Source organism: Puntigrus tetrazona, chromosome 12 (assembly GCF_018831695.1).
Source record: "Puntigrus tetrazona isolate hp1 chromosome 12, ASM1883169v1, whole genome shotgun sequence".
In the NCBI taxonomy this organism is placed as follows: Eukaryota; Metazoa; Chordata; class Actinopteri; order Cypriniformes; family Cyprinidae; genus Puntigrus; species Puntigrus tetrazona.
Genome location: NC_056710.1, coordinates 5,402,579 through 5,426,558, shown reverse-complemented (window position 1 = coordinate 5,426,558; position 23,980 = coordinate 5,402,579). Strand labels below are relative to the sequence as shown.

Here is a 23,980-nt window from a genome sequence, read left to right as displayed (position 1 = left end):
CAATGAGAACGCGAGAAATGATACCTCGCTGAAAGAGACTTCTTGTTCTGTCGGTGCATCAGTGCCATCAACTGAGCTGGAGCGAGGAGAGGCCAACGAAAGAGTCAACGCTTGCTTCAGTAAATGTTTACTTTATTTTAAAATTATTTTATTTCACCCATATGAAACAACATTTTATTTGTAACACACATCAGTATAAATTACTTTTTTTTAACCCTTCTGACAAATTGTGTACAATATTTTCAATCGTTTTAGTCTCTAAAGCATTTTCAATATAATTGGAAAGTTCATTCTGAGGAAAACTAGATGGCATCCGCATTTCTGTAACAAACAAATATATTGATATTGAGCAACTTAAAAAAATTACACTAAGACATTACAAACCATAGGCACTAAGTAGTCTTGAATACACCTACACTTCATACAGTTTGCTCATTGCTATCTGAACGAACGGAGGAGCAGCACCAATTATTCATCAATAGTAATATAAATCTATGGCCGCACCCCTTCAGTTTATACAGCTATCGATGCCTGCTAATATCGATTTCTCATGCCTTATTTTATTCTCTTGGCCGATTACTGAGGTCTGTTATCAAAATGGCGGCAGTCGCGGCAACGAATCCCTCGCAGCTTTTACCTCTCGGTATGTGCAACTTTCTCTTTAATGGTTTATTTATTTTATTAATATAAAAAATGCAGTTTTGGGCGGCGTAAAGTTCCCAGTTATCACTCGCATCCATATGTTAGTACGCTTTATTATTTTTCTTATATCGGACACACGTGTATATTGAATGCATTAATGAAGTCTACACATTTTTAATTAGGGATTCAGGATATAAATTGAAATCCGTACCTGCAGTCATTATGGTCAAATTCTGTTACAGAATGAGCTTCTTTATTGAATTTACCCCCTAACGTTGCTTTAGTTATGCCTATTCAATTCTGTTGTCATTCCCTTCTCTTCATTAGTTCACTGATTCATGTCATCTTTAGATTTTCAATTGGAAATATCGTAATTACGATTCGTGTGCCAAGACCAAATCGTTTTAAATGTCGAAACCCCAGATGATAGAATTGGTTTGTAGATGCGAGAGATGTGTAAATTTGAGTTTTATTTGAGATTTATTATTTACTTATTTTTTGAAAATATTTTACATGCTGTATTTTAATAACTGTAAAGATATGATGACAGGTAATCACTTAACCCTTACTTACATGAATTGTATTGTGGGATACTGTATGTGTCTTTAAGGCCATTTATTCTGCAGACATGAACTGCCCTCCGATGTGTTGATTGTGTTTGTCATGGCTTCTGTGATATCTTTCAGAGCTGGTGGATAAATGCATCGGCTCACGGATTCACATCGTCATGAAAAATGATAAAGAGATTGTGGGAACCCTGCTCGGATTTGATGACTTTGTCAGTATCCTTTTATATGCTGGTAAAAGACTGACACATATTTATGGTGGTTAATGTTTGAATTATTATTAATTTTTTTATTACAAAATGCAAGTACAAAGCCAATGATACTGTTACACATTCCCTCCTCTAGACATGGTAACACTTTACAAAAATGAATTTGTACTATGAATGTATAAGACTCTTTGTAATGAAACCATTATAGTTTGTTTTAATGAAGTCTGCATTAGCATTTATTTCACGCAAAGTAAATAAAGAGAATGGAGTTAAATTAAAAAAGGCAGGACTACATATACATTTTCTTCACTGTTTTAATCAGACATGGTTCTTGAGGATGTGACAGAGTTGTAAGTATATGTTTCTACCTAAAGACGTCTATAAATTATTTTTATCTGATGTATTAATTCGCTTGAATTTTTTTAACTGCACCTTAAACTTATGACTTAATATATATGGGATATGTTAATTATTCATCCAGACACCATGGTTTCTTGCTTTTAACAAGGTTCATACAGAATTTGGAATGTGACTAATTTTGTATATCCTTATTTATTCTTATTTTAATTTCCTTTCACTACTGGAGAAAACAATACGAAAAAAATCCAATTTTTTTTTATGTTTATTCCAGGTCAAATTTAATGATGACATGGGACTTTATTATTATAGTTTATAATGTCATGAATTGATCATATATTATATAATTCATCAACAGTTCACTAATAATTTTATTTAATTGTACTCTAATGTATTAGAAAAATGTTTTATTACTTTTGTACGTGACTCCAAATCGAAAATGTGAATATAATTAAATTGACTTCTGGTATCAGTTATAAGTTTGGAAAAACATTTTACAAAAATGTTTGATATGAACATGAATGTGAGGTTTCATTTCAGAAACATAATATTTCTTCATCTCAGATGTCACTGAGGCATAACAAGTTATTTTGTGTCTCAGTGAAATCACTCCAGAAGGAAGAAGAATCACAAAGCTGGATCAGATTTTACTCAATGGCAATAACATCACAATGGTACGATCAATTAAAGTTCATTTTAACTCACCTAACAATCAGCTGTATATCACACTTAATGAATTAAATTAAGTTTGTTTTTGTAGCCAATGTTTAATGACAGCGCAATGCATCTACTAACTCATCTATATGGGTTCAATAAAGTATAGAAAATATTCTCAGTTTGCTCCCAGTATTTTTAGTTTTTTACTAAAACCTTAAAAACAAAAGACACGTTTTCTAAATCAGTAATTTTTGCTTAGTAGGTAACATCCCAGCCTATCCCTGACTATTTGAATCCATTTCAAACGTGACAAAAACAGCAAACTGTAACTGCATTAATAGATGAATGCTAATCAATGACACATCATGTTTCTGCTTTTTCCAGTTGATTCCTGGAGGAGAAGGACCAGAAGTTTGAGAAATATGTAGCCCCTTCCACAAAATAAAAATACATTTTATGTTCTTGTTTAATTATAGAAACCTGAAAATTGATCACTCACTGTTTTCAAACATTTGTTTTTATTTTACGAGGAGTTTTTCCACATTAGTTCTTTGTATTCCTTAAGTGATCCAAAAAGATTTTGTAAACATTTGTTGCTTGTTACAATAAAACAGATAAAATGAAATGGGCTAAGTTTTATGTTATATAGCATTTTGTGTGAAAGGTTCCTGAAGTGTGAATGAATAAAATAAGGATCATTTGTGAAATCGTCATTTTTAACGTGGTTCTTTATTTTAAAAATGTCACATTTTGCGAATTTGTGCATTTTCCTGGTTTATTTTGCATTTGCTGAAATAGATGTATATGTAGGTTTACATGAATTCCATCACTTGTACCACAACGCACTGTATGTTTATGAATGGCTTAACATGGTTACTAAAGACACATCTCTATAGAGTGTCATGAATCATTTGAAGAAATGAGAAATTCTGAAATCGGATGTAGTTGTAGAACTGTGCTTGTCTCAGTACATGGAGGGCTTCTCTTCTCCTTTAGGATTCGTCACTTTCTCCAGATTCTTGCTGATGACATCATAGAGTTCAGCCTGAGAAACAACCGACACCTGAATCTTTAGCCGTTAAGTTAATTAATCATAAAGGCCATATCTATAGGATCAAACACCTGTGTGGTAGCATTTATTTAGAAGCTGTTGGCTGAATGAATAAATGTAAGCAACTCACATAGAAACCGCGTATATCGAGCACAATCACTCTAATCTCTGAATATGCTGCTTCATCCTTCTCATGCACCAGAGAGCGATAATCCATCTGTCAAAAAGCATGTTTATTGCACAAAAATGCAATGAAGTGTACTTCAGAACTATGAAAGTAATTTAAACTACTGTAAAAATCATTGAAGTGATGGTCAATGTGTAAATCTGGAGATTTAACACCAAAAGAGTTAAATATGCAAATTATGGAATAATTGTCTAGTATTGAGATAAAAACTATGTAAACATTGCAGTCAAATACTCAATTTTATTGTTGAGGGTTACAGAATGCTCAGAGTTGTTCAATTTTTGTGTTTGCACAGAGTACTCGAATGACCTCTTAACTTATGAATCAAAGTTAAGAACATGGTACTGAAAGTCCTATTTAATAACTGGTTATACAAAAAATTAATGACACTAATAAGTTGATTTGATAGGCCACACTCACCACGTGTGTGTCTTTGGAAGCTTTTGCCACCGCATCACCTCTCTCTGAGAAGTACCTGCAGATAAAAACACCTTCATTACCAACATGACAAGATGAATAAATGTCTAAAATATACTGGAATTTTACAACCCTGAGTAAACATATTTAATGTACTGAAATAGTTGGTCATACTTGTTAATGTTGGTCTGAAAACCCTCCACCTTGGTCTTTACAGCAGTAATTCTCTCAAGGATTTTTTCCTAAAATATCAATATCAGTTGTTAACTGCTGCTCATCTTTGAGATTCAGAATGAAAAACATGATACAGTATAACGCAAGCATTTAGGAACAGCCTTTTTAAGGGTTAATAACCTGAATTGCAACTCCAAAATCATTTCCATCTTCAATTTTTGGAATTAGGTGAGAAATCCAGCAAGAAACCTATAAAGTAACCAAACAGATAAAAGAATGAACCAGCCACTACTATATATCTGAAAAAATTGCTGAAAACATATTTATGAGTTCTGTTTGCTCACAGTGATGCAGGTCTCCTTCAGAGCCATTATCTCTGGTTTTACAATATCCAGCAACTTCACAATCCTCTCATTTCCTTTGATGAAGCCACACTTGGGAGCTGACACAAGACAAATGCAACATTACAAAAACATGCCAAATTCCATATCGCAACAATGTATCGCAGTTATGGTTTGGTGCACATATGCAACTTTATAACACATTTATCCACATTTCTTTCTCTGTAAGATTACCTTTCTTCTTTTTCTCATTATCTTCATTTTTATCTGTCTCCATCTCCTGTTAAAGTATTTAAATAAAAGCTTAAAATGATTTTAATTGTTTTTATTACATTTCCCCCCCATTCATTTGAAAAAGCGTGATTTTGAATCACGAACTAGATGCCAACCTCATCTTCTGGAGCAGGGGGGTCGGGAATGGGGATTTCCAGGGGCGCGTGAAGAGATGAGAGGTCGGTGATACTGAAGTCATCCCCCTAAAACCAGAAAATATTTTTTTTTATTCAGTTGTACTGAAGTATGCTACAGGCATTGCTCAAACGGCAATACCCAAATAGACAAATAGCCAAATGTATTGGTCACTTTGGATAAAAACATCTGCCGAGTGAACAAAGGTACCTTCAGCAGGTTGTCAAGCTGTGATATCTTCAGAGGTATGTGATTGGAAAACAGGTCTTCTGCCTGTCAACACGATGAATATAGTGTCAACACAAACAACCATAATGCAATGATCTCAAATTTAGCATAATATTGCAATTGAATTCATACCTGCTTATACAGTGACTGGCGGTAGTTTTCTATCTGTACGAGGGAAATGCAAATATACAATTACAATTCCTTTGTCCATAAACATGATCGCGCCTTCCATGCTAGCTTGCTTTCACTTTCAACTTTCGTGGATGAGGAAGTGTGACTCAGGACTTTTTAAAACATATAAGCAGATATCGCCAGTCGTGCTTTAAGTTCGATAACTAACAAGCAAACAGCCTTTAAAAGTTTATTGCAAAGCCAACAGTCGTAAACGCGTTTACTTTTACCTCACTGTTCACCGAGTCGAAATACTTCGTATGAATTCTACAGAGATGAACTTACCCTCACTGCATTATCAGAGTTTATCTTCAGTACATTGGCTTTGGACATTATGAATGTAAATGTTCGTTATTTTCAGACAAAGAGATCGCGGTACTGTGAGCAGCAGACGTTCAGGTGCCTCGCGCGTTAGCTTTCACTTAGCGATGCTTTCGATTTCTCGATGACGCCCACAATCCCCGAAAAGGTCCAATGATTGCTTCATGTTTTAAGATCATACCGCATTGCTGATTTATTCGCCATGTCAGTCACATTTATCATTCGAACAACCTATTTTCTCTATGTTTACAATATGAACTAATGTTCTTTTATGAAATGCAAAAAGTGGTGATTTCATTAAAAAAAAAAAACCCTAAACGAGCAAACAAAAATCGGCAACAATACAGGGCACAGTCATCAGCAGGGAATGAAAGGAAATAGTTCACCCACAATTAACATTGGACCAAAACTGGACATCCAAACGGTGGACGGGTTTGTTTCTTTCATTACACAGATTTGGAAAGCTCTGCATGATGAATGTGACCTATACATTTTTTGCAGAAGTTATTTAACATTTATTGGATTTTTTTGTTGAAATATGAGGAAACTTTAATAGCTTTACAGTAAATTTAAATTTCTGTAACTTTTCAATATTTATTATTATTATTATTATTATTATTATTATTATTATTTATATAATTTTGTTGATTGTCGTCTTTAAAAATAGATCATCCTTTTCTCTGCTTTTCAAAGTGTTAACAGTTAAGGGGTGACAGTTAAAAGGGGTTACATATTCATCAAAAATATGTTAATTTGTGTTTTAAATATGAATAAAGGTCATACGATTTTGGGTGAACAACACTGATTGCAACAGTTTTACTGCAATTTATTGAGTTGCACTTCAAAGCATTTGAACACAGGATATGTTTGTCCAAGTTAACGGGATTGTTATAAAAAGCCAAAACAATTGATTATGAATGTATTCCAATAAGAACCTGCAGGCGGCAGTAGCGTGCGACATATGCATGAGCGCTGGGCGTCACGAAGAAAAGGACGCTGCCGTTATCCTCATGTCCATTTCCTTCGAGTTCTTTTCAAGTAAACAGTCATATGTTCTCGTTTTAATGTGTTTGAGTTAATTATTTGGATTTCATATTTGATTACTGAAAAAGAAAACACAACGGTAAGTGTATTTTTCTACGGATTTCTGTGAACGTGACGAATAAAGCGGCTGCGGTCAACGATTCATAGATGTATCGCGTACGTCAGTTATTTATCACACAAATCGTTTATCGTCATGTCACGCGATTTTAATCCCGTACTCTTCATAGTATGGTTGAAACCCGGCTGAAAACCCTGGTAACTTCAGTGGCAGATCTGCTCATTTAATGGCAATGCTTGTTTGAATGACATGCTATCTTCAGATGATATCAAGGCGTTTGAATTATAAGTACCAACCTATGTGAACGTTGAGCATCCTTTAGCCGTTCACACGGGAGGGGTGTTTAAACGGTTTCTGCTTTTATAAGCAGGTAGTTCCTTTGCTGATTTTTTTTTCGAGGAGTTCTGAATCAGAATCTGGAAAGACATCTTCCTGGATTGATTTAGCGTGCAGTTTGTTTTGATTTGCTTGGACTTCGCATGTTTATTGACTTTGCGTCCTTTCACCCATCTTCCAAAGTGTTGGGTGGCAGGGATGCTAAGGCATCTTGGGCCAAAGGCAGGGAAACACCCTGGACAGATGGCCAGTACATCACAGGGCTATGTTCACTTATTACTGTCTCCAATTTCATCTTTGTGGTGTTAAACTGGATCACCTAAAGAAAACGCACATCAACACAGAGAAAACATTCAAGCAGAGTTTGATGTGTTTAACTTTGTGTAAGAAGCACACTGAATTGTACTTACAGCTAATTATATGGACTACTTATTTATCCGTTTCAGCCATGTGATGTTTGCTTATATGCAATCTGACATTTATGATCATCAAACACATTAACTAAAAGTCAAAGAAAAATATTGATCGGTTGATGCATCCATAGCAGGATCACAGACATTATTACATCCCTGTTAGAAGTCAAAGACTGCGTTTAAAAACTGCTATTTTGTTTTACCTCAGATGCTCAGCATGTTGGGTCATTTTATTCTGCTGTTTTTCTTGTTTAACCTAGGTGCTGGATGGTTTTACTGGACTCTAAAAAAAAGTTGTTTTTGTTTGTTTGTTTTAACCAAAATGCTGAGTTCAACCTGTCGGGTCATTTTATTTATTAATTTTTTAAAATAGATTTTACCCATGTGCTGGGTAGTTTTTCTGTAACCAAGTAACCTAGCTGCTGAGTTAGTCATGTCGTAGGCTTTTTGCGTCCACTACAGGAGTGTGATTTTTATTTATTTATTTATTATTATTATTTCTTTTTTCTTTTTTTTATTTCCAGTCCACTTTAAGCCAGCAATATAATTATTTTTAAACAATTATTGACTGAAATAAAGCATCAGCGTTTAGTTACCATATAACTTATGGTGGGTTGTTTTTTACCCAGCATTTTTTGTGTATAATTACATTCACAAAAATATATCTTAAAAGACTCAAATAACCACACCTGCTTGCAAGTAATAGTTATAACCTAATAAATTTATAACCTGTCTTTTTTTCCCTCTTTTGGGTTATTTTTAGATGGGTGAGGTGGAGTTGTCCTGTCTGGCTTATGCCAAAATGTACCTGCATGCAAGTCAGTTTCCTCGTTGCAGTGTGAACGGCCTGCTGTTGTCCTCCAGTCCAGCCGGGGCAGCGGTCTGTATCACAGACTGTGTGCCGCTGCTTCACTCGCACTTGTCTCTGGCTCCAATCACGCAGCTCGCTCTTACACAGGTGAGTGCACCCGTGAAAATGGTCACAACGCCACGAGTGCCAATCAGATATTGCTGATATAACTGATGTAATTTTCATTGCAAAACTATAAACATAGTGAATATATAAAAGTATATAAGAACGTCTTTGTGTCATTAGCTTTGGGATTTAAAATAGGCTGTGAATGCTGAATTGTTCATTTAGAAAGGGTGAAACATTTTCTTCCTTTAGCCAAATGATTTTGATTTTGTGACCATATCCCTTAAAGGGCCAGTTCACCTAAAAATAAAATCTGTCATAATTTACTCACACTTCTGTACTTCTAAATGTGTATGGCTTTTGCTTATATTGGTAACACAACATGTATTGGGCTAAAACTAATTTGGTAGGTAGTGAGACATTTTGACAGTTTTAAAAGAAATTCAAAAGTATTTTAATTCAGTTAGCCGCATCCTTAACTATAGAAAAGATAGTTTAAAATATATTTTGCTTATCTCAGTTAATGATTTAGTTTCAGGTAAATGTACATATTCTTGTAAAATATCCAATACATTTTTGATTTCTTTTTTTTTCCTTTTATTCTGGGATTACAGTTTGAAAGTGTTGAATATAGAATCAACTATTTTATTGCAACATTAACAGTATTCTTCGTTTGTAAGTCAATTTGGATAAAAACCCCTGCTAAATGATTAAATGTAAAAATAATGAAATGTAAATGTTGTTTTATTGAATACATGTCAATTATTTCCTGCTGTAGGTCGACGTTTGGTGTTCACAAACACAGCAGAGGATTGTGGGATATTATCAAGCCAATGCTTGTGTCTCAGACAGCAGGTACTTCATCTTTTTTAATTTTAACGGAGTACTTTATTATCTCTGCATTGCACTTATGTTTGTTCGTTTTTTCCAGCCCTACACCATGTGCATTGAAGATTGCGGAGAAGATCTTCGAGCAGTGTAACAATGCTGTTTTGCTTATGGTAATTCAGAAAATGTCACTTTGGTACAAAATGTACTGGAAAATCTCTTCTTTTTTTTTTTTTTTTTTTTTAATGGGAAAGTATGTTTCCTCTGCCTCAGATTGATGGAGAAAAGATGTTTCCAGGCTGCCGTGTTCCTCCGATCGTGATGTATGAGCGGAAAGACTCCCGCTGGGCTCTCAAAGACAAACACACGTAAGACAAATCTGAAATATTTAGTTGATGATGATGATGATAATAACAGTTCAGTTAATTAATGACATGTGTATTCCTCAGAATAATGCTTCGACAGTGGGAAGAAACCTGCTCCATAGTTAATCAGCTGTTCAGCTCTGGTGATCAGGCGCTACTGGTGGACTTTGACAGCCATTTGGATGACATCACAAAAGATTGGACCAATCAGAAACTGAATGCCAAGATCATGGAGCTGATCTCCCCAGCCAATGGGAATGTTTAACTGTATAGACTAATCTGCTAATGTAATAGTTTTCCTCCCCTCAGATTGTGTTTTTAAGATTATTAGACTAATTATATTTTGACACATTTGTCATAAATTATGTCCTCAGATATGCAAAAAGAAACGTTTTTTTTTTTTTTTTTTTTTGGTACAATTTGGTTCTTTGACCTTATAATAAACTTAAATTTACACCGAGGTGGACTCGTAGTACAAGCAGCATATAACTTTGATCACTCTGATTGCCTGTTATATTTTAGTCATTTAACAATAGGCTATTCATTTTTTTTTTTTTTAAATCTATTTAAACATTAAAGTAATCTTTAAGAAAACTATGTATGGTTCCTCAGGTGCTGTCGATACATGGTGTTTTTCATTTTACAGACTTAACATGAAAAACTTTTGATTAAAAATAGATTTTATGTTGTAATGAAGTAGTCCTAATATTTAGCTTTAACTACAAAAAGGTTAGAAGTCTAATAATTTAGATGATTCCTTCCAGCAAACTGAGAGCAAGTCAGCGCTCAGAGTAGTGTGAGTGTATGATTCATGTGAGGTGTGTGCCACGATATGTGGATCTTCAGGTCTGTCTGGAGCTTATATTTGTTCTGATGCCTTTTTTTCCACTGCAGCACTGCTGATGTTTGCATTTCCTAACCTGTATGACTGACTTTCCTCTAGAACATAAAAGAAAATATTTAGGAAACAATTTTCAATGTTTTTTTTTTTTTTCTCTGTCCATTCAATGAAAGGCAACTGACACTGAAATGGTTTTGTTCATTTATTTCACTGCAAATTGGCATAACCCTTTGTGCTGTGCCATTCACAGTTTTCTCACCTGAGCAGAAATGGTGTTTGAAATGAGTTTTTTTTAAGTTACAAATTGGGTCTGAGTAAGTGTACAAGTAAGTTCAATTTAATCAAATCACAGTTCAGGTAGTTAAGTGGTACTGTCACAATAAAATATTGGGAATAGTTCACCCAAAAATAAAAATTCTGTCATTTATTTACCCTCAAGTCGTTCCAAACCCCTGAGACCTTTGGAACACAAATTAAGATACTTTGGATGAAATCGGATAGCTTTCTGACCCTCAGGCTGTTAGGGTCCTACCAAAACAAAGGCACAGAAAGGTAGTAAGAAACTAAAATAATCCATGAGACATCAGTGGGTTCAACCGTTTTGGAGAGTGTGTTTTTTTTTTATGCGCATACTTTAATCTGAACCTAAACAATTTGTTTTTGAACAAATTCAGGGCATACCTGTCAACCCCCGTTTTTCCTGGGATTCTCCCGTATTTTACCATTCTATCCCGTATTTCTCCTGCATATTTAATCAGGCTTTAAAAAATATCCCACTGAGCCTGTTTTATATGTTTGCTACATTCACCTCCGGTTAAACTCCCGTAGTTTGTATGCTCCTTACCTCATTATTTGAATTATTACGTCAATATATTCCAAGATCTTGTATGAAATGCATCCTTCTCACACAATCGACACAGACAAATTTCAATGCATTTGTCCTCTCAACTTTGCATCTTTAAAACCCAGTGATGTTATTGATATCTGTGCAGTAGTGATGCGCGGATGGCAGTTATATCCATGGGTCGGGTAATAGAAAATGCATTCCAATTATACAATTATATAAAATTTTGTGTTTTAGATATATTTTTTGAACAGGCATACGATATTGATACAAACAATGTGTGTGTGTTCGTGAAGTTGCAGTGACAGAAGACGACTTGGTGGTGCTTGGTAAAAACAAACAAAACATTTTGAACTCTGCATTCAGGAGATTAAATGAAGTAAAAACAGAGAACTGTATCTATAAGAGAACTGGATTACTCATGACGTCAAGAAAGTGAAGCCGCCATATTGGTATTCCCCACCGTTCCCATACAATCCATTGAATTAATAGGAAATTGTACGAATTTAATGAGAAAACATCACCTAACAAGTCAGCGTTTTTCAAATATGAAGTATCCCTGTACATTCCTAAAATGCAAACATAATAGGCAGTTTTTTTTTATTTGGGGAATTTCCTCTGCTTAGGAAAGTTAGGTTTATTACAGCAGCGAGCATCAGATAAACAGACAGACTCCAACTATATATATACATATAACAAATTAAAAAATACTCTTAAATCTGTACTAAATATATGTTTTTATAGCCTATGGTTTAGTTTTAGTTTTGATTAACATTTAGCAGCGTTAACAGTATAGAAGTGAAAATCAGTAAAGTATAGGCCTAATATAGGCCTAAACCAAAATGAAGCAGTCACAAAAATCTACACAAGGTGTGATTATATCTGATGTGTTGAAACATTTAAGATTAAAATAAATAAATTAAAATAAAGCCTAATTTGGTTATGATGGTTGACCCTCAGGATGTAAGGGACCATAATCATGATGTTGTGACTGTGTTGTCTTGTTGACTTTTCGTGAAGAACCACGCATAAATCATAACTGGGACGAATAAAAAAGCCAATTGCAATTAACAGTAAATGCTCATATTTCACCTTTGACCGAAAGCCTGGGAAAAGAGTGTTCACAAGATGGATGCAGAAGTTTTGTTTTGTTTATAGAAAGGATGCGCTTTCTTATGAAAGTATTGTCCGGACTATTTTCAAATGGAATTGCAAATTGTATTTTCAATATGTAGACGCATAAATGGTGACATAATCCAAATGCAAATCTTGCATTATCGATTGCATTTTCGCTTTTGCCAACGCACAGTGACTGCCACATTTCAAATGAAAAAGCATTTGCAAAAAAGGTCCATTTGCAACTGTATTTTCCATATCTTACGAGCTGTGAGCTTGACATATTTAAATAGCAATATTAATTGTCACATTTGCGTTTTCTTTCAAACTATCAAAAGCAATCGCAAATGCTTTTGCATTTGTATTTCCGATGTCTACACCAATGCTGTCAATCAAAGTGAAGGGGGCGGGACAATACTAGCGGGCCTGTTTGTTGTGGGAGGTGATGTCTCTCGCATACTACTGTGCCGAATGCTTTGATCAGTGGAGGTAATCGATAAAGACAACGGCTAATCAGTTCGTGCCCATGTGAACGAACAGACAACCTCCTTGCCACAAAACATATTTCTGTATTTTTTTTTAAATACCACATACAGCGATTATTCTGTGCGATTGCTATAATTTATGCAATAATGAAACGTATAAAAAGGTTAAATATGATGTAAATGTCACACCAAGATAATGAATAAATATAATTTTGCTTGAAATTGTAAATGTGATTGTTACGTTATTACTGCTGCACGATTGACTCATCAGAGTTTGTCATTTGTGTGTCTTTCTTATCCTTAATGTTAATAAATATTAATGAGAAATATTAAATATTTGCATATGCGTATCATTTAGCTCAGTGACGTTATGCAGTGTTGCAGCCTTATTGTTACCTACCTTGATGTAATAGGCTAGATTTAATGCGGGTTCAGTTCGCGACTCTATTGAACATTTCTGGTCTGGTACAGTGTTAATTGTGTGGCGATAAACAGTAAAGCCCCGCCCTTCTTTCATTTGATTGGCCATTTAAATCACTCTCACATTGACGAGCGCTGTCTGGAGTTGTTGTTGTTGTTTTTTTTATCACCCTTAACAACAGACACAGCAGTAGATAAACATTGTACCTGTAAATATTTAATTTTAGGCACGGACATTTTTCAGAGAAAATAATGGATGTGTGGCGTGACAACGCGTGTTAAATGCGAGTCTCACGCTGAATGTAAGAGAGTTGCCGGCCCTGTTATTGTGTATTTAAATACATTTCTGATACTAATACGTTCATGTTGAATAATTGCTAAATAATTATGTAAATTAAATATAAATATGCTATATTTAGTGTAAAATCAGTACCTGTGACTGCTGTGCGCAGCACCCACCCACCCACCTAAAAGATTTAAATATATCACTTATTCTGCCCAAAAAGACCGATTGCCGATTACATCAGAAGTAAAATTAGTTTACATACATACACCTAACATAAAAAATAATCCCGTGTCAGTGGTTCGCTTCAAATCACATGATTTTAGGTCTGGGGTTTGCCTGTAACTCACTGGTGCTCTCAGCCATGGTTGGGGTTTCTAAAATGTACAGTATATGATGTCTGTACACTTTAGGGCAGTATAAAAATTGGAATGATCTCGTATTAATACTGAGACATTTATTACTTATAAAACAAATGATAAGATCAGTGAAACATTAGCGTTGGATGAAAACGTGCAGGGTATTTTAGCAATCCACCTGTAGTTAACCGTGTACATTGTTATTAATGCATTTAATTATTTCAAACATCGTTACTCAGACTCTACTACAGCAATATATGCATAGTGGTAACAATGACAAAATATGTTGTGCTCTTACACATTTTGCTGTGAAACCAACAAAGCTATATTGACTAAAAACATTTTATATCACTTATAAATATGTGGATTTAGCTACAACATGACTAAATATTTTAAACATTTGAAGCAACTAATAATTGCAATATTTATTTCAACTACCTACAAGAAAGTGTTTATACAAGCTGTCTCATCTCATGCCATATATAGAGTTTTTTTTTTTCTCCATTTTGGCCCTTATTGTCAATATGCAGTATTATCTTAGAGGTTTGTTACTACTGCAATAATTCGATGTTTAGTGTCACTTCCCCTGTAGGAGACTGGCTGGCCAGACTTCTGAGAATTTCAATAGACTCTCTGATGGCCATGGCCTCTTTTATCTGCGACTCAACCCATGGGATAGAGATCTAGAGAGAGAAAAAAAGGAAAATTAAAAAATTCTGGTGGAAATAAAAATGTTTTCTGTCTGCTGTATCTCAAAATCTTTCATTTGTGCTTCTGCTCAATTAAAAATATGAAAAATATACAATTACAAAATATATTTGAATTAAAAATAGAAAATGTATCAAATATGTTGCAACAGTAAAGGTCTCAACATCCAAGTATTAAGGTGGCAAATTTTCGTATGTATTATTGTTGATGACATTATGCTTTCATCTGATTGAAACGGATTTACATTGATTCAAAACTGCTGTGATACTTGTAGCTGTTTTGTTCATTTATTTGTTATATTATTTTGTTCATTTTTTGAAACAACATAAAATAAAAAAGCTGCTAAAGTAACAATGGTTGCATCCACTTGTGGCACAAATGTTGCATTTAATTAATATAAAATATAATATAAAAGGTGATGGCTGCATTGACATCAGGTCTGTACCTTAATGATGATGTGTTTATCATCAATGTTATCTTCATCAGACAGCTCTTCTCCAAAACACAGAGTGATCTCACTTTGAGGTTGTTTTCCTCCACTGCGGAAAGCGTCCAACTCTGAAAGGAACAAAGACATGTTAAAATAAATTAAAAAAATGAAATCAGAAAAAGAAACAACTGAATGTTTCTAATTTTAACTTTAGGCATGAAGATTAAATGTGACCCTGGAACACCAACAGGTCATGAATGTCAGTTTTTAACAATCGAAATTGATGTGTGGTTTGTTAAGGTAGGACAATATTTGGCCGAGATACAACTATTTGAAAGTCTGTAATCTAAAGGTGCAAAAAAATATATAAATACTGAGAAAATCGCTGTTAGAGTTGTCTGAATTAAGTTCTTAACAATTGCTAATCCAAAATGTTGTTTTGATATATTAACAGTAAAAAACACTACTGTTTTCTTCACACTTTTCAGATTTTTTTCTGTTGTGAACCTAAACCCTTATAGGATTAGTGGTTGACTGATATAGATTTTTGATGTCTGAGAGCAGGGTGGCTGGTGGCTGACATAAAGCCAAAATATATGAAATTACAAATAAAATAAAATCATATCCGAAAAACATATCCATATCCAAAACATATGTTAAACTTAAAGGAATAGTTCACCCAAAAATAAAAATTACTCCACATTTTACACACCCACATCTGCGAGTACTGCGACATAATTGAAATTTTTTTGGTGAACTATTCCTTTTTTAAAAAAAAAATCTGTCAAGGTAAAAATCAAAAGTAGATTTATTCTAAAGAGCTATAGTTTAACTCTAAATATTGGACATGAACAATGTTAAAGATAAAAGTATTTTCAGGTGTCCTCAGTTCATATTTTTTGGAGTAAAGTTCAATTAAATGATTACATAATCATACAACGCTCTGGACCGCACGCCCCACGACAAGCCCTTTAGACTGATATTAACTGCATATTTATTATAACGATGATTTTGTTTAATGTGCTGTAAAGAAAACAAAATGCTGCAGTGACGATGCAGTTTCATTCATAGCTGTCTCTTTTAGCACTTTTGACATAATTTGTAAATAAATGTTTATCACCATGCAGTTAAATTTAGTTGTGGGCTTAGTTTTAGAGTTTGTTTTTATAACATTTCCAATATGGAGAAGAAGCCTCATTTGCATGTATGGGCAGCGCTGAGGTGAAATAGCTGGGCAATTCAATAATAAAAATAATAGGACGCCCAATAACAATAATAATAATAGTTTTATACATCAATATCGTATTGACTATCAACAAAGACATCTGGTATAGTCAATATCTCTATCGTTGAAACACGTTCACTATTATCTAATGGCACAAACCTATAGTGCACAAAATATGCTTGCAAAACACTTACCCTGTTTAAATATATCCTTGCTAAAGAGCTGTGTAGGCTCACTTGCTCTTTCCATTTTACAGGGTCCTGTGGTGGTGTTATGTGGTCCTCTCCAGAAGACCCGTCCCCGACAGAAGCGCATGGCATAGATGCCTCCTCCTGTTGAGGTCAGGACTATTCCACTCTCCATGAAGGGCAGCAATTTGTTAAGAGCGCTCAAACGTGGAGCGACGTTGGGGTCTGAGCTCATGTCTGATGGGGGCTCTGGGAGAGGGATTCGATGGAAGCCAGTGCTGTTTAGAGACGGTGGAGACGGAGGGACGGGCGAGGGAGGCAGGTAAGCAATCCGAACATCGTTCCCCATTATTTCTCGCCGCAGAACCTCCTGACCAATGTAGTGCACGGTTATGTGGAAAGAATGCAGAGCTGAAAGAACAAGAACAATAGTTTTAAGAAACGTCTGGCAAGAGTTTGGAGAAATGCAATTTTTGATAAATAAACATCAGTCATATTAAATAAATAAATTATATTAATAAATACAATTTGATTTTTAATCACCTCTCTTCTCGACAGCTTCAATGGTGAAGTTTACCTGGATATCTTCAGTGTCTCAAGAAAGAGAAGAACGATAATGCATTATTCACCCACACTGCTTTATCAGCAATAAATAGAGCCATGCAAGTTGGTAAAATACGTAGAAAAAAATGTGATTATTACTGTTGTCAGTCTTCAAAGGGTTTGTCTCCACCTCTGCTTGGAGTGTGATCTCTCTTCCCGTTTGTAGGATGATTTCCTGTGCACTCTGTAAAAATAGTGGCCAATTAATTGTGGTGTCATAGTAGCCTACTTTACACTACAATGCCTAGCTGTGGAATGCAAATGTCTCTTAAAGGGTTACCCCACCCTAATTCTGAAGATGTGTTTCATACTTTCATACTGGACCTTGACAGTGTTCATTACTTGTCGATGATTGGGACAGTCACAAGCCTCGTGGTTTTCACCCGAAATGTTTTAAATTGTGTTTCAAAGATGAACAAAGCTTTTACAGGTTTGCAATCACATTGGGGTAAGTGATTTTTGAAAAAATTCAATTTTGGGGTGGAGTAACTCTTTGATGCATAGTGTTTACATAATTCTTTTGTTACACTGGCTTTTACTATTCACATACATGCTGGAAGCCGCAATTTAATTAAAATATGAACGGTATAGCTTCTCGAGGATTAGTTAGGATGTTTTTACCATGTTGATGGACTGGGGCATAGTAACCTCCTCTTTAATTATTTTTTTGCATGCAATCCGCTCTTCATCTCGTTCAGATTCGCCGCGTTTCCTTCTGCTGCTCCTCACTGGCTTCTGTACATTCTCTTTTTTCACTTTCTCTACTCCTGTGGTGAGAGAAACATGAACAAAATAATTACAAATGTCCATCTTCATTGCGGTTATCACAGATATCATTTAGATATATTTGCTGGAAATCAAAGTTGTTCTTATAATTTTCATTAAATTTTATTTTGGAATACTACCTAAATCAATAAAAATAAAAATAGTTATTATTGCTGCTTTATGAAGCAACTTACAGAACATAAAGAACAGACAACAGATTCTAGAAAGACTATCCAATCTCACAATCGATGACTTGTCAATTGGTCAACCATTTCTAGTAAGTGGCTTAATTGCCATGTTGGATTGTCTTAGCGTTACCAACTTTTTATTTTTATTTTAATGAAATGGACTAAATAACATTTTGATGATACAAAAAAATAGTTTTTCCTATTATTGTTTTACTTACTTTTTCTTATTGCTTTACAAGTAGCTCTTCTTTGATCTAGACATTTCCATCACCAAAAAACTGTGTAAATATTTTCCTGTTTTCCTGTTTTTTGACTGCTTTCATTGTTTTATTTTTGTTCAAAATCTGTAGGGGGATGTCAATCCTCAGACAACATACCAAAGTTTGCCGTAAGTTGAATAAACTTCAACTATAAACGTATTGTAGATACTTAATTTCCTGTAAAGTTGTTTTGAAATGATTTGTAACAAGGACTGTATAAATAAAATTGAATTGATTGTAAGTACCAGTAGTTAAAGCCACCTAATATGAAGAGGGACCAGGATTTATTTTGTTTCATATTATTAATTGTATAAAAGCCTGAAGAGGCTCTTAAGAAAGAGTCTGAATGTTTGACTCATGCCAAAAACATGAAAATTGGTATTATCCATATATTTTTCCACATTCGTTGGTTACCTTGTTCTTCTAGTGGTACGAGGCGGTACACCTTGTAGGGTTCTGAGATATCCAGCTGTGACCTTTCAGTGACCTCACAAAACTCTGGACTTTTGTTGAGGGCGCAGCGAAGGCGAGTTTTCCAGGATGCAGGGTCTGAATTTCCATTCTCCATAAGCTTCCCTTTAAACTCTGCCCAAGCCTTGAATAAAAAAAAAAAACATTTAAATTTGAGTTTGCAAATGACTGCACTAACTGTTGAGTGCAACCATGTAATACTCGCACTTGGGAAGTTGAAACTAAAAAACAAGGATACAGGGAGAAAGATTGCGACACATTTGGACCTTGAAAATAGCTGCATCCTCCTCTGTTCGGAAATCTTGTTTTCCTGCATGTTTCCAAGGGATACGGAACATAGTCTTCTCAGGGTTGTCCCACACTAGGCCTTGATACTTCCCACTGTTCACCTACATTCCAAAGCAGACACAAAAGAGAAACAAACCGAAATCAAAAACAAGCAAAAACTACCACGCAGCAGTAGAGATTGTTAAAAAGTGCAAAAAAAGTGAATAAGGTTTACAAGAAGTGAGTTGCATGATTTCTCTGATCACCTTAATCACCCAGTCATTTATCAAGAGAGCATAGTCTGCCTTCTTTGTGCCTATGGCTAAACTACTCTGGGCAGGCAGCTCAATAGATTTGGATCCAGCGGATCTTATAGCATGAATGACTCTTCCATTTGATCTTCTGTATTCATAAACTCCATAAATTTACATCTTCTCAAACACTGGACACACACACCTGTTCCACTATCCAGGACCGCAGGCGACGAGTGGAACGAATCCTTCCAGATGCCATCTGAAAAGCACATTTATTGTCAGATGTTGATTTGTCTTAAGAAAGTCAGGCATATCATACGCAGACAGTTCAGGGAAGTGCGTAATTGTCACAAATACAATAATTACAGTACCATGTTTTATGTATTAAAATGGAAAATGAATAATCACATCTTTAGTTATTTTTTTATTTTATAAATAAAATGGAATTATAGTTATAGTAATATTTGACATTTTGCAGTAACCAAACATTAACCATAACCAAACAAACTAATCAGTCAAAACTTTTGATCTGGATGTTTCTTCAATCTGCCACTGGTCCAATTTAACCTGTTCTTTTTATCTTCCCTTATGAATGTCCACAATCTCTATGAATTTGTTTTCTCTGGCTGGACATCTATCAGGACACTTTTCCTCTCTCTCTCTCTCTCTCTCTCTCTCTCTCTCTCTCTCTCTCTCTCTCTCTCTCTCTCTCTCTCTCTCTCTCTCTCTCTCTCTCTCTCTCTCTCTCTCTCTCTCTCTCTCTCACACACACACACACAGGTTCTCAACTCCATTTTCTTTGTCAGTGCAGCAGTTTGAGAGACTTCTCTTATTTTTAGATCATATAGCCAGTTATTTTTCTTAAGAGTGCCCATTTTATCTCCACAAAGAAGAGAAAGTAAATGAGTAAAAAATTGGAATTAACCGATGTGTTCTGAGCACAATTAACTATTTAATTACGTAATTGATTATTTTTTTATGCTATTCAAAGATTTTCGGGCTTACAGCGGGGTCAGCAAGACGTTGTCGTAAGCAAGCGCTTGACAACATTTCTCAGTTGTAATTATTTAGAGATTATTAAATAATTTAATGTGATAATCACCCACGATAGAGATCGCCCTGGTGCCCCTTGGTATCGTTAGTGCCCTAAGTAGGCGCTCCCACTGTATAGGAAGTGTGTAAAGCATTAACTTGTTTACCATTTGATATCTATACCACGGAACCGTGACAGTACTTTCTATCTTACAGTTTTATAAAACGGTATACAACGATCTACTAAAACTCGCGACAGTTATAATCATATAGTAATAATACAAGGTTTTTATTAATTTCACCGATTTCTTTTTTTCTCGCTCTCCACATCAGTCACATAATAGCTGTGTTTAAAAATAAATTGAATCGCGAATAAAACAGTATTTTAGTTTAAACTTTGTCAAAATCCTTATGTAGTTTGTTTGCAGTTTCGATTACCTTAGTTTCGGTCCAGTATACAGTCAGCCGTTCTAGAGCTCACAGACATGCCCGTCCGCAAGAAACCTCTGAAAGCAAAGCAAGTGGAGCGACCGAAGCTGTTCAAAAAATAAATGGCCGTTACATCTGGAGGGGGCGCTCGGCGGCTCACAGCTCCGAATTATCACAGTATATCAATTAGCTTACATGTCATAGTTCTCTTCGGAAAACACAGCATATTCGTGAACTACTAAATTATGTATGAAATATGTGAGTATATACGCGTACGGCCAAGGCGTTCTATAAAATACAGGCCAAGCTTACAGTAAAATAATCTTAAAAGATCGTCAACCCTAAACGGCAGTTATTGGGCTGGCCTCACCAGCGATGAGAAAGGTCTTACGTACCACGTGACGTTGCATAGGGCCTCTGCGTAATCTACTCCGCATTCAAGTAATAATGTTTATTGTTTACTGCAACATGCGTAGGTGTTATGTGAGCCGTCATAGCATAGCAAATACAAGCGACAATAAATACGATAAACCCCTCCCACTTTGGTTTATTCATCAAGACAATTTCCCTTCTGGCAGTTTCAAACATTTCAGTAAAAAAGCTGCGCTTCCCAGAAATCACGTGATAATACGGAGTTCTCATTTAAGCTTCCAGTGGGCAAAAAAAAGAGAGAAATGTGTTCATACTCTGTCCACAGTATGTACTGAATAACAATAACAATAACACCAATAACAATAACAACAATAATAATAATAACAATAATAAATATGTAACTAAAAGTTAAAAGGAGAATGTGAGCCTCAACTGAAATAATGTTTTTATACTTGGTTGATACAGTTTTGACATTTTGACAACATGGTATTTTGACAATAACATTGCCATCATAGCACATAACACACACACACACACACACACACACACACACACACACACACACACACACACACACACACACACACACACACACAAACGCACATAAATCCAAATAGGCTTTAAAAATGTATTAAAAGATTACTGTATGCAAATAATAATATTATAGGGAAATAAACAATTTTTTTCTAATTCAATAATCTTTTCACTCAGATAGGCTATTCAAATGGGAAAGAAAAAAACATCTTCCATTTTATGCTGATTTCATTCTCACATAAACATGCAAATGATAAATTGTAAAATTTATTCAAATCTCCTTTGTTTGTTGACAAGTCTTGTTTCTGTGCCAGCCTACCACATGTTTACAGTTTTTATCCCTCATCTATATTGTTGTTTAAGTGTTCCTTGTTCTCTGGCTTGTGTTGTTTTCATCATGCTTTTGGACCCACACATCATGAGTCTCCACTAGATGCTGGTGAAGATGGCAAAACACCATTACCGTGTTTTATTTCGAAGGCTGTCTCTGAGGTAGGATGTGCAACCTTTTGTCATGTCGTGGTATATGGACCTGCCTGACTTTTATAAGCAGACTAGCTCCCTTGGTCACAATCAAGGAGTCAAGGGTCTCTCCACATATATATATCCCTCACACACTTGACAAAGTAGAACACACATTTTGAAATGGTGATGGGGATTACCCTGAGGGGAAGGGCTTAAGGAAATATGTGTGGCTAAGCAATGTGCAGCGTATAACCCGTATTGACTGTTAGGCGTATTCCTTGCTAGGCACTGTAGTTTCAATCTTACTTTGAAATGTAATAGTCGCTTTTCTAAAATAAGACAGCCTTGATGATGCAATAAATGAGCTCATACAGCTCTCGCCCACACTCTTAAACACCGGGGTGAGTCGCTCTTGCAAGTCACCATTTCTCTCGGTCGCTTGCTTTTTCCTTCATCACCCTCTTTATTCTTTCTATAATGTGTGTGACTATATGTGTGTGAACTGTTGTTTAAGCGGCAATGTGAAACGTTTGTGTTTTTGCACACTGATAAAACAAAACTAGTGTACAATAACAGGCAGTTGTTCTCGTTGATGTGTTTATGCTTGTATTTATGCTTGAGACCATCATATACATGTGGTGTATGTGGACTCAACGTTTACATTTGGATTAATTTCAAATGATTGTGAATTCGGTTCATTTGCATTCATTTGTAATATTAGTAGTATTTGTACAAAAATACATATGGAATACATATACATACACACATAATTGTAAGTATAATCCAGATGATCACACAAAATGAAAGATGAATATCAAAATCATTAATAACCCAGGAGACTATGCAAATTATCTATACTTCAGGTTGAGTCTGAAATCACCCTGTACCCTTAAATAGGGCATTATTTGAGGGGACGGCCATTGTAGTGGTGATTGAAACATTCACTCATTCAATCCCATAATGCATTGCAATAGCCAGCGTACAACTCAACGGCTGGAGAATGCCCATACACGCTCAGAAATGTAAAAAGGTACAAAAGTTTTCACTGGTGCGGTACCTTTTCAGTTGGACTATTATTAGTGGACTACTGTAGAGACTGAGGATATAGGGGGTGATTTAGAACGCAGCTAAGGAAGACTGGAAATAAACACAGGAACAAGAAATATTTAAAGTAAACCATGCATCTTAAATTTGTCATACTGAAATATGAACAGGAAACAGGACTTTCGAGGATACAATTTTAAAACGGTTTGTAGTGTATTGAGACATTACAACAGAACATAGTCTTGTTTGAACAATATTATGATGAAAAGAAAATAATTTTAAAGTCACGTGATATATAATGATACAATATATAAGTATTGTTTAGAGCCTTTCTTGAGTGTGTCCAAAATAATTCACATATCTTCGACTATGAAACAAGGTTTAATTATTTTCCCTAAACCAGGTAAAGACGCACAACAATAATAAGAATAAACTAAATCAGATAATTAGTGAATCGCAGTCTGGTTTCCTAAAAGGCAGATCAATTCATATTAATGTCAGTTAAACTTGAGATATTTTAGACTATCGTGAATGCATTGAGGATGACTGCTGTATTCTATTATTAGAATTTAGGTGTCACGAACAGCACCTCTGTGGCTCTCTCCGACCACCACCGGAGGGAGCTCTCACCAGAATACTAATCACTAAAGGACTACATTTCCCACAACCCCGTACCTTGGGCTGATTACAGCCACCAGGTGTTCCGCA

General features: G+C 35.2%; 4 protein-coding genes across 4 annotated transcripts; 2 read left to right on the top strand and 2 right to left on the bottom strand.

Annotated features, from left to right (window-relative positions):
• Window positions 1-565: 565 nt before the first annotated feature.
• On the top strand, window positions 566-3,056 carry lsm5 (LSM5 homolog, U6 small nuclear RNA and mRNA degradation associated). Its single transcript, XM_043254308.1, has 5 exons — window positions 566-643; window positions 1,329-1,424; window positions 1,740-1,767; window positions 2,376-2,448; window positions 2,816-3,056. The coding sequence occupies exons 1-5, from the start codon at window positions 598-600 to the stop codon at window positions 2,846-2,848; spliced, it is 276 nt and encodes a 91-aa protein (XP_043110243.1). The 5' UTR covers window positions 566-597; the 3' UTR covers window positions 2,849-3,056.
• Window positions 3,057-3,141: 85 nt separating this feature from the next.
• On the bottom strand, window positions 3,142-5,853 carry psme2 (proteasome activator subunit 2). The gene is made up of 11 exons (XM_043254307.1): window positions 5,694-5,853; window positions 5,370-5,402; window positions 5,220-5,282; window positions 4,991-5,077; window positions 4,836-4,881; window positions 4,605-4,702; window positions 4,441-4,509; window positions 4,261-4,328; window positions 4,090-4,144; window positions 3,613-3,699; window positions 3,142-3,476 (listed from the first exon to the last, which is right to left on the bottom strand). Exons 1-11 carry the CDS (start codon window positions 5,739-5,741, stop codon window positions 3,396-3,398), a joined length of 735 nt encoding a protein of 244 aa, XP_043110242.1. The 5' UTR covers window positions 5,742-5,853; the 3' UTR covers window positions 3,142-3,395.
• An 839-nt stretch (window positions 5,854-6,692) lies between these two features.
• On the top strand, window positions 6,693-10,660 carry emc9 (ER membrane protein complex subunit 9). The gene is made up of 6 exons (XM_043253097.1): window positions 6,693-6,852; window positions 8,344-8,538; window positions 9,275-9,351; window positions 9,428-9,497; window positions 9,598-9,692; window positions 9,774-10,660. Exons 2-6 carry the CDS (start codon window positions 8,344-8,346, stop codon window positions 9,952-9,954), a joined length of 618 nt encoding a protein of 205 aa, XP_043109032.1. The 5' UTR covers window positions 6,693-6,852; the 3' UTR covers window positions 9,955-10,660.
• Window positions 10,661-14,120: 3,460 nt separating this feature from the next.
• irf9 (interferon regulatory factor 9) lies at window positions 14,121-21,004 on the bottom strand. Its single transcript, XM_043254199.1, has 10 exons — window positions 20,867-21,004; window positions 19,599-19,655; window positions 19,142-19,264; window positions 18,819-18,999; window positions 17,813-17,958; window positions 17,291-17,375; window positions 17,132-17,182; window positions 16,595-16,999; window positions 15,191-15,303; window positions 14,121-14,720 (listed from the first exon to the last, which is right to left on the bottom strand). The coding sequence occupies exons 2-10, from the start codon at window positions 19,653-19,655 to the stop codon at window positions 14,589-14,591; spliced, it is 1,293 nt and encodes a 430-aa protein (XP_043110134.1). The 5' UTR covers window positions 20,867-21,004; the 3' UTR covers window positions 14,121-14,588.
• Between the last annotated feature and the right edge of the window lie 2,976 nt (window positions 21,005-23,980).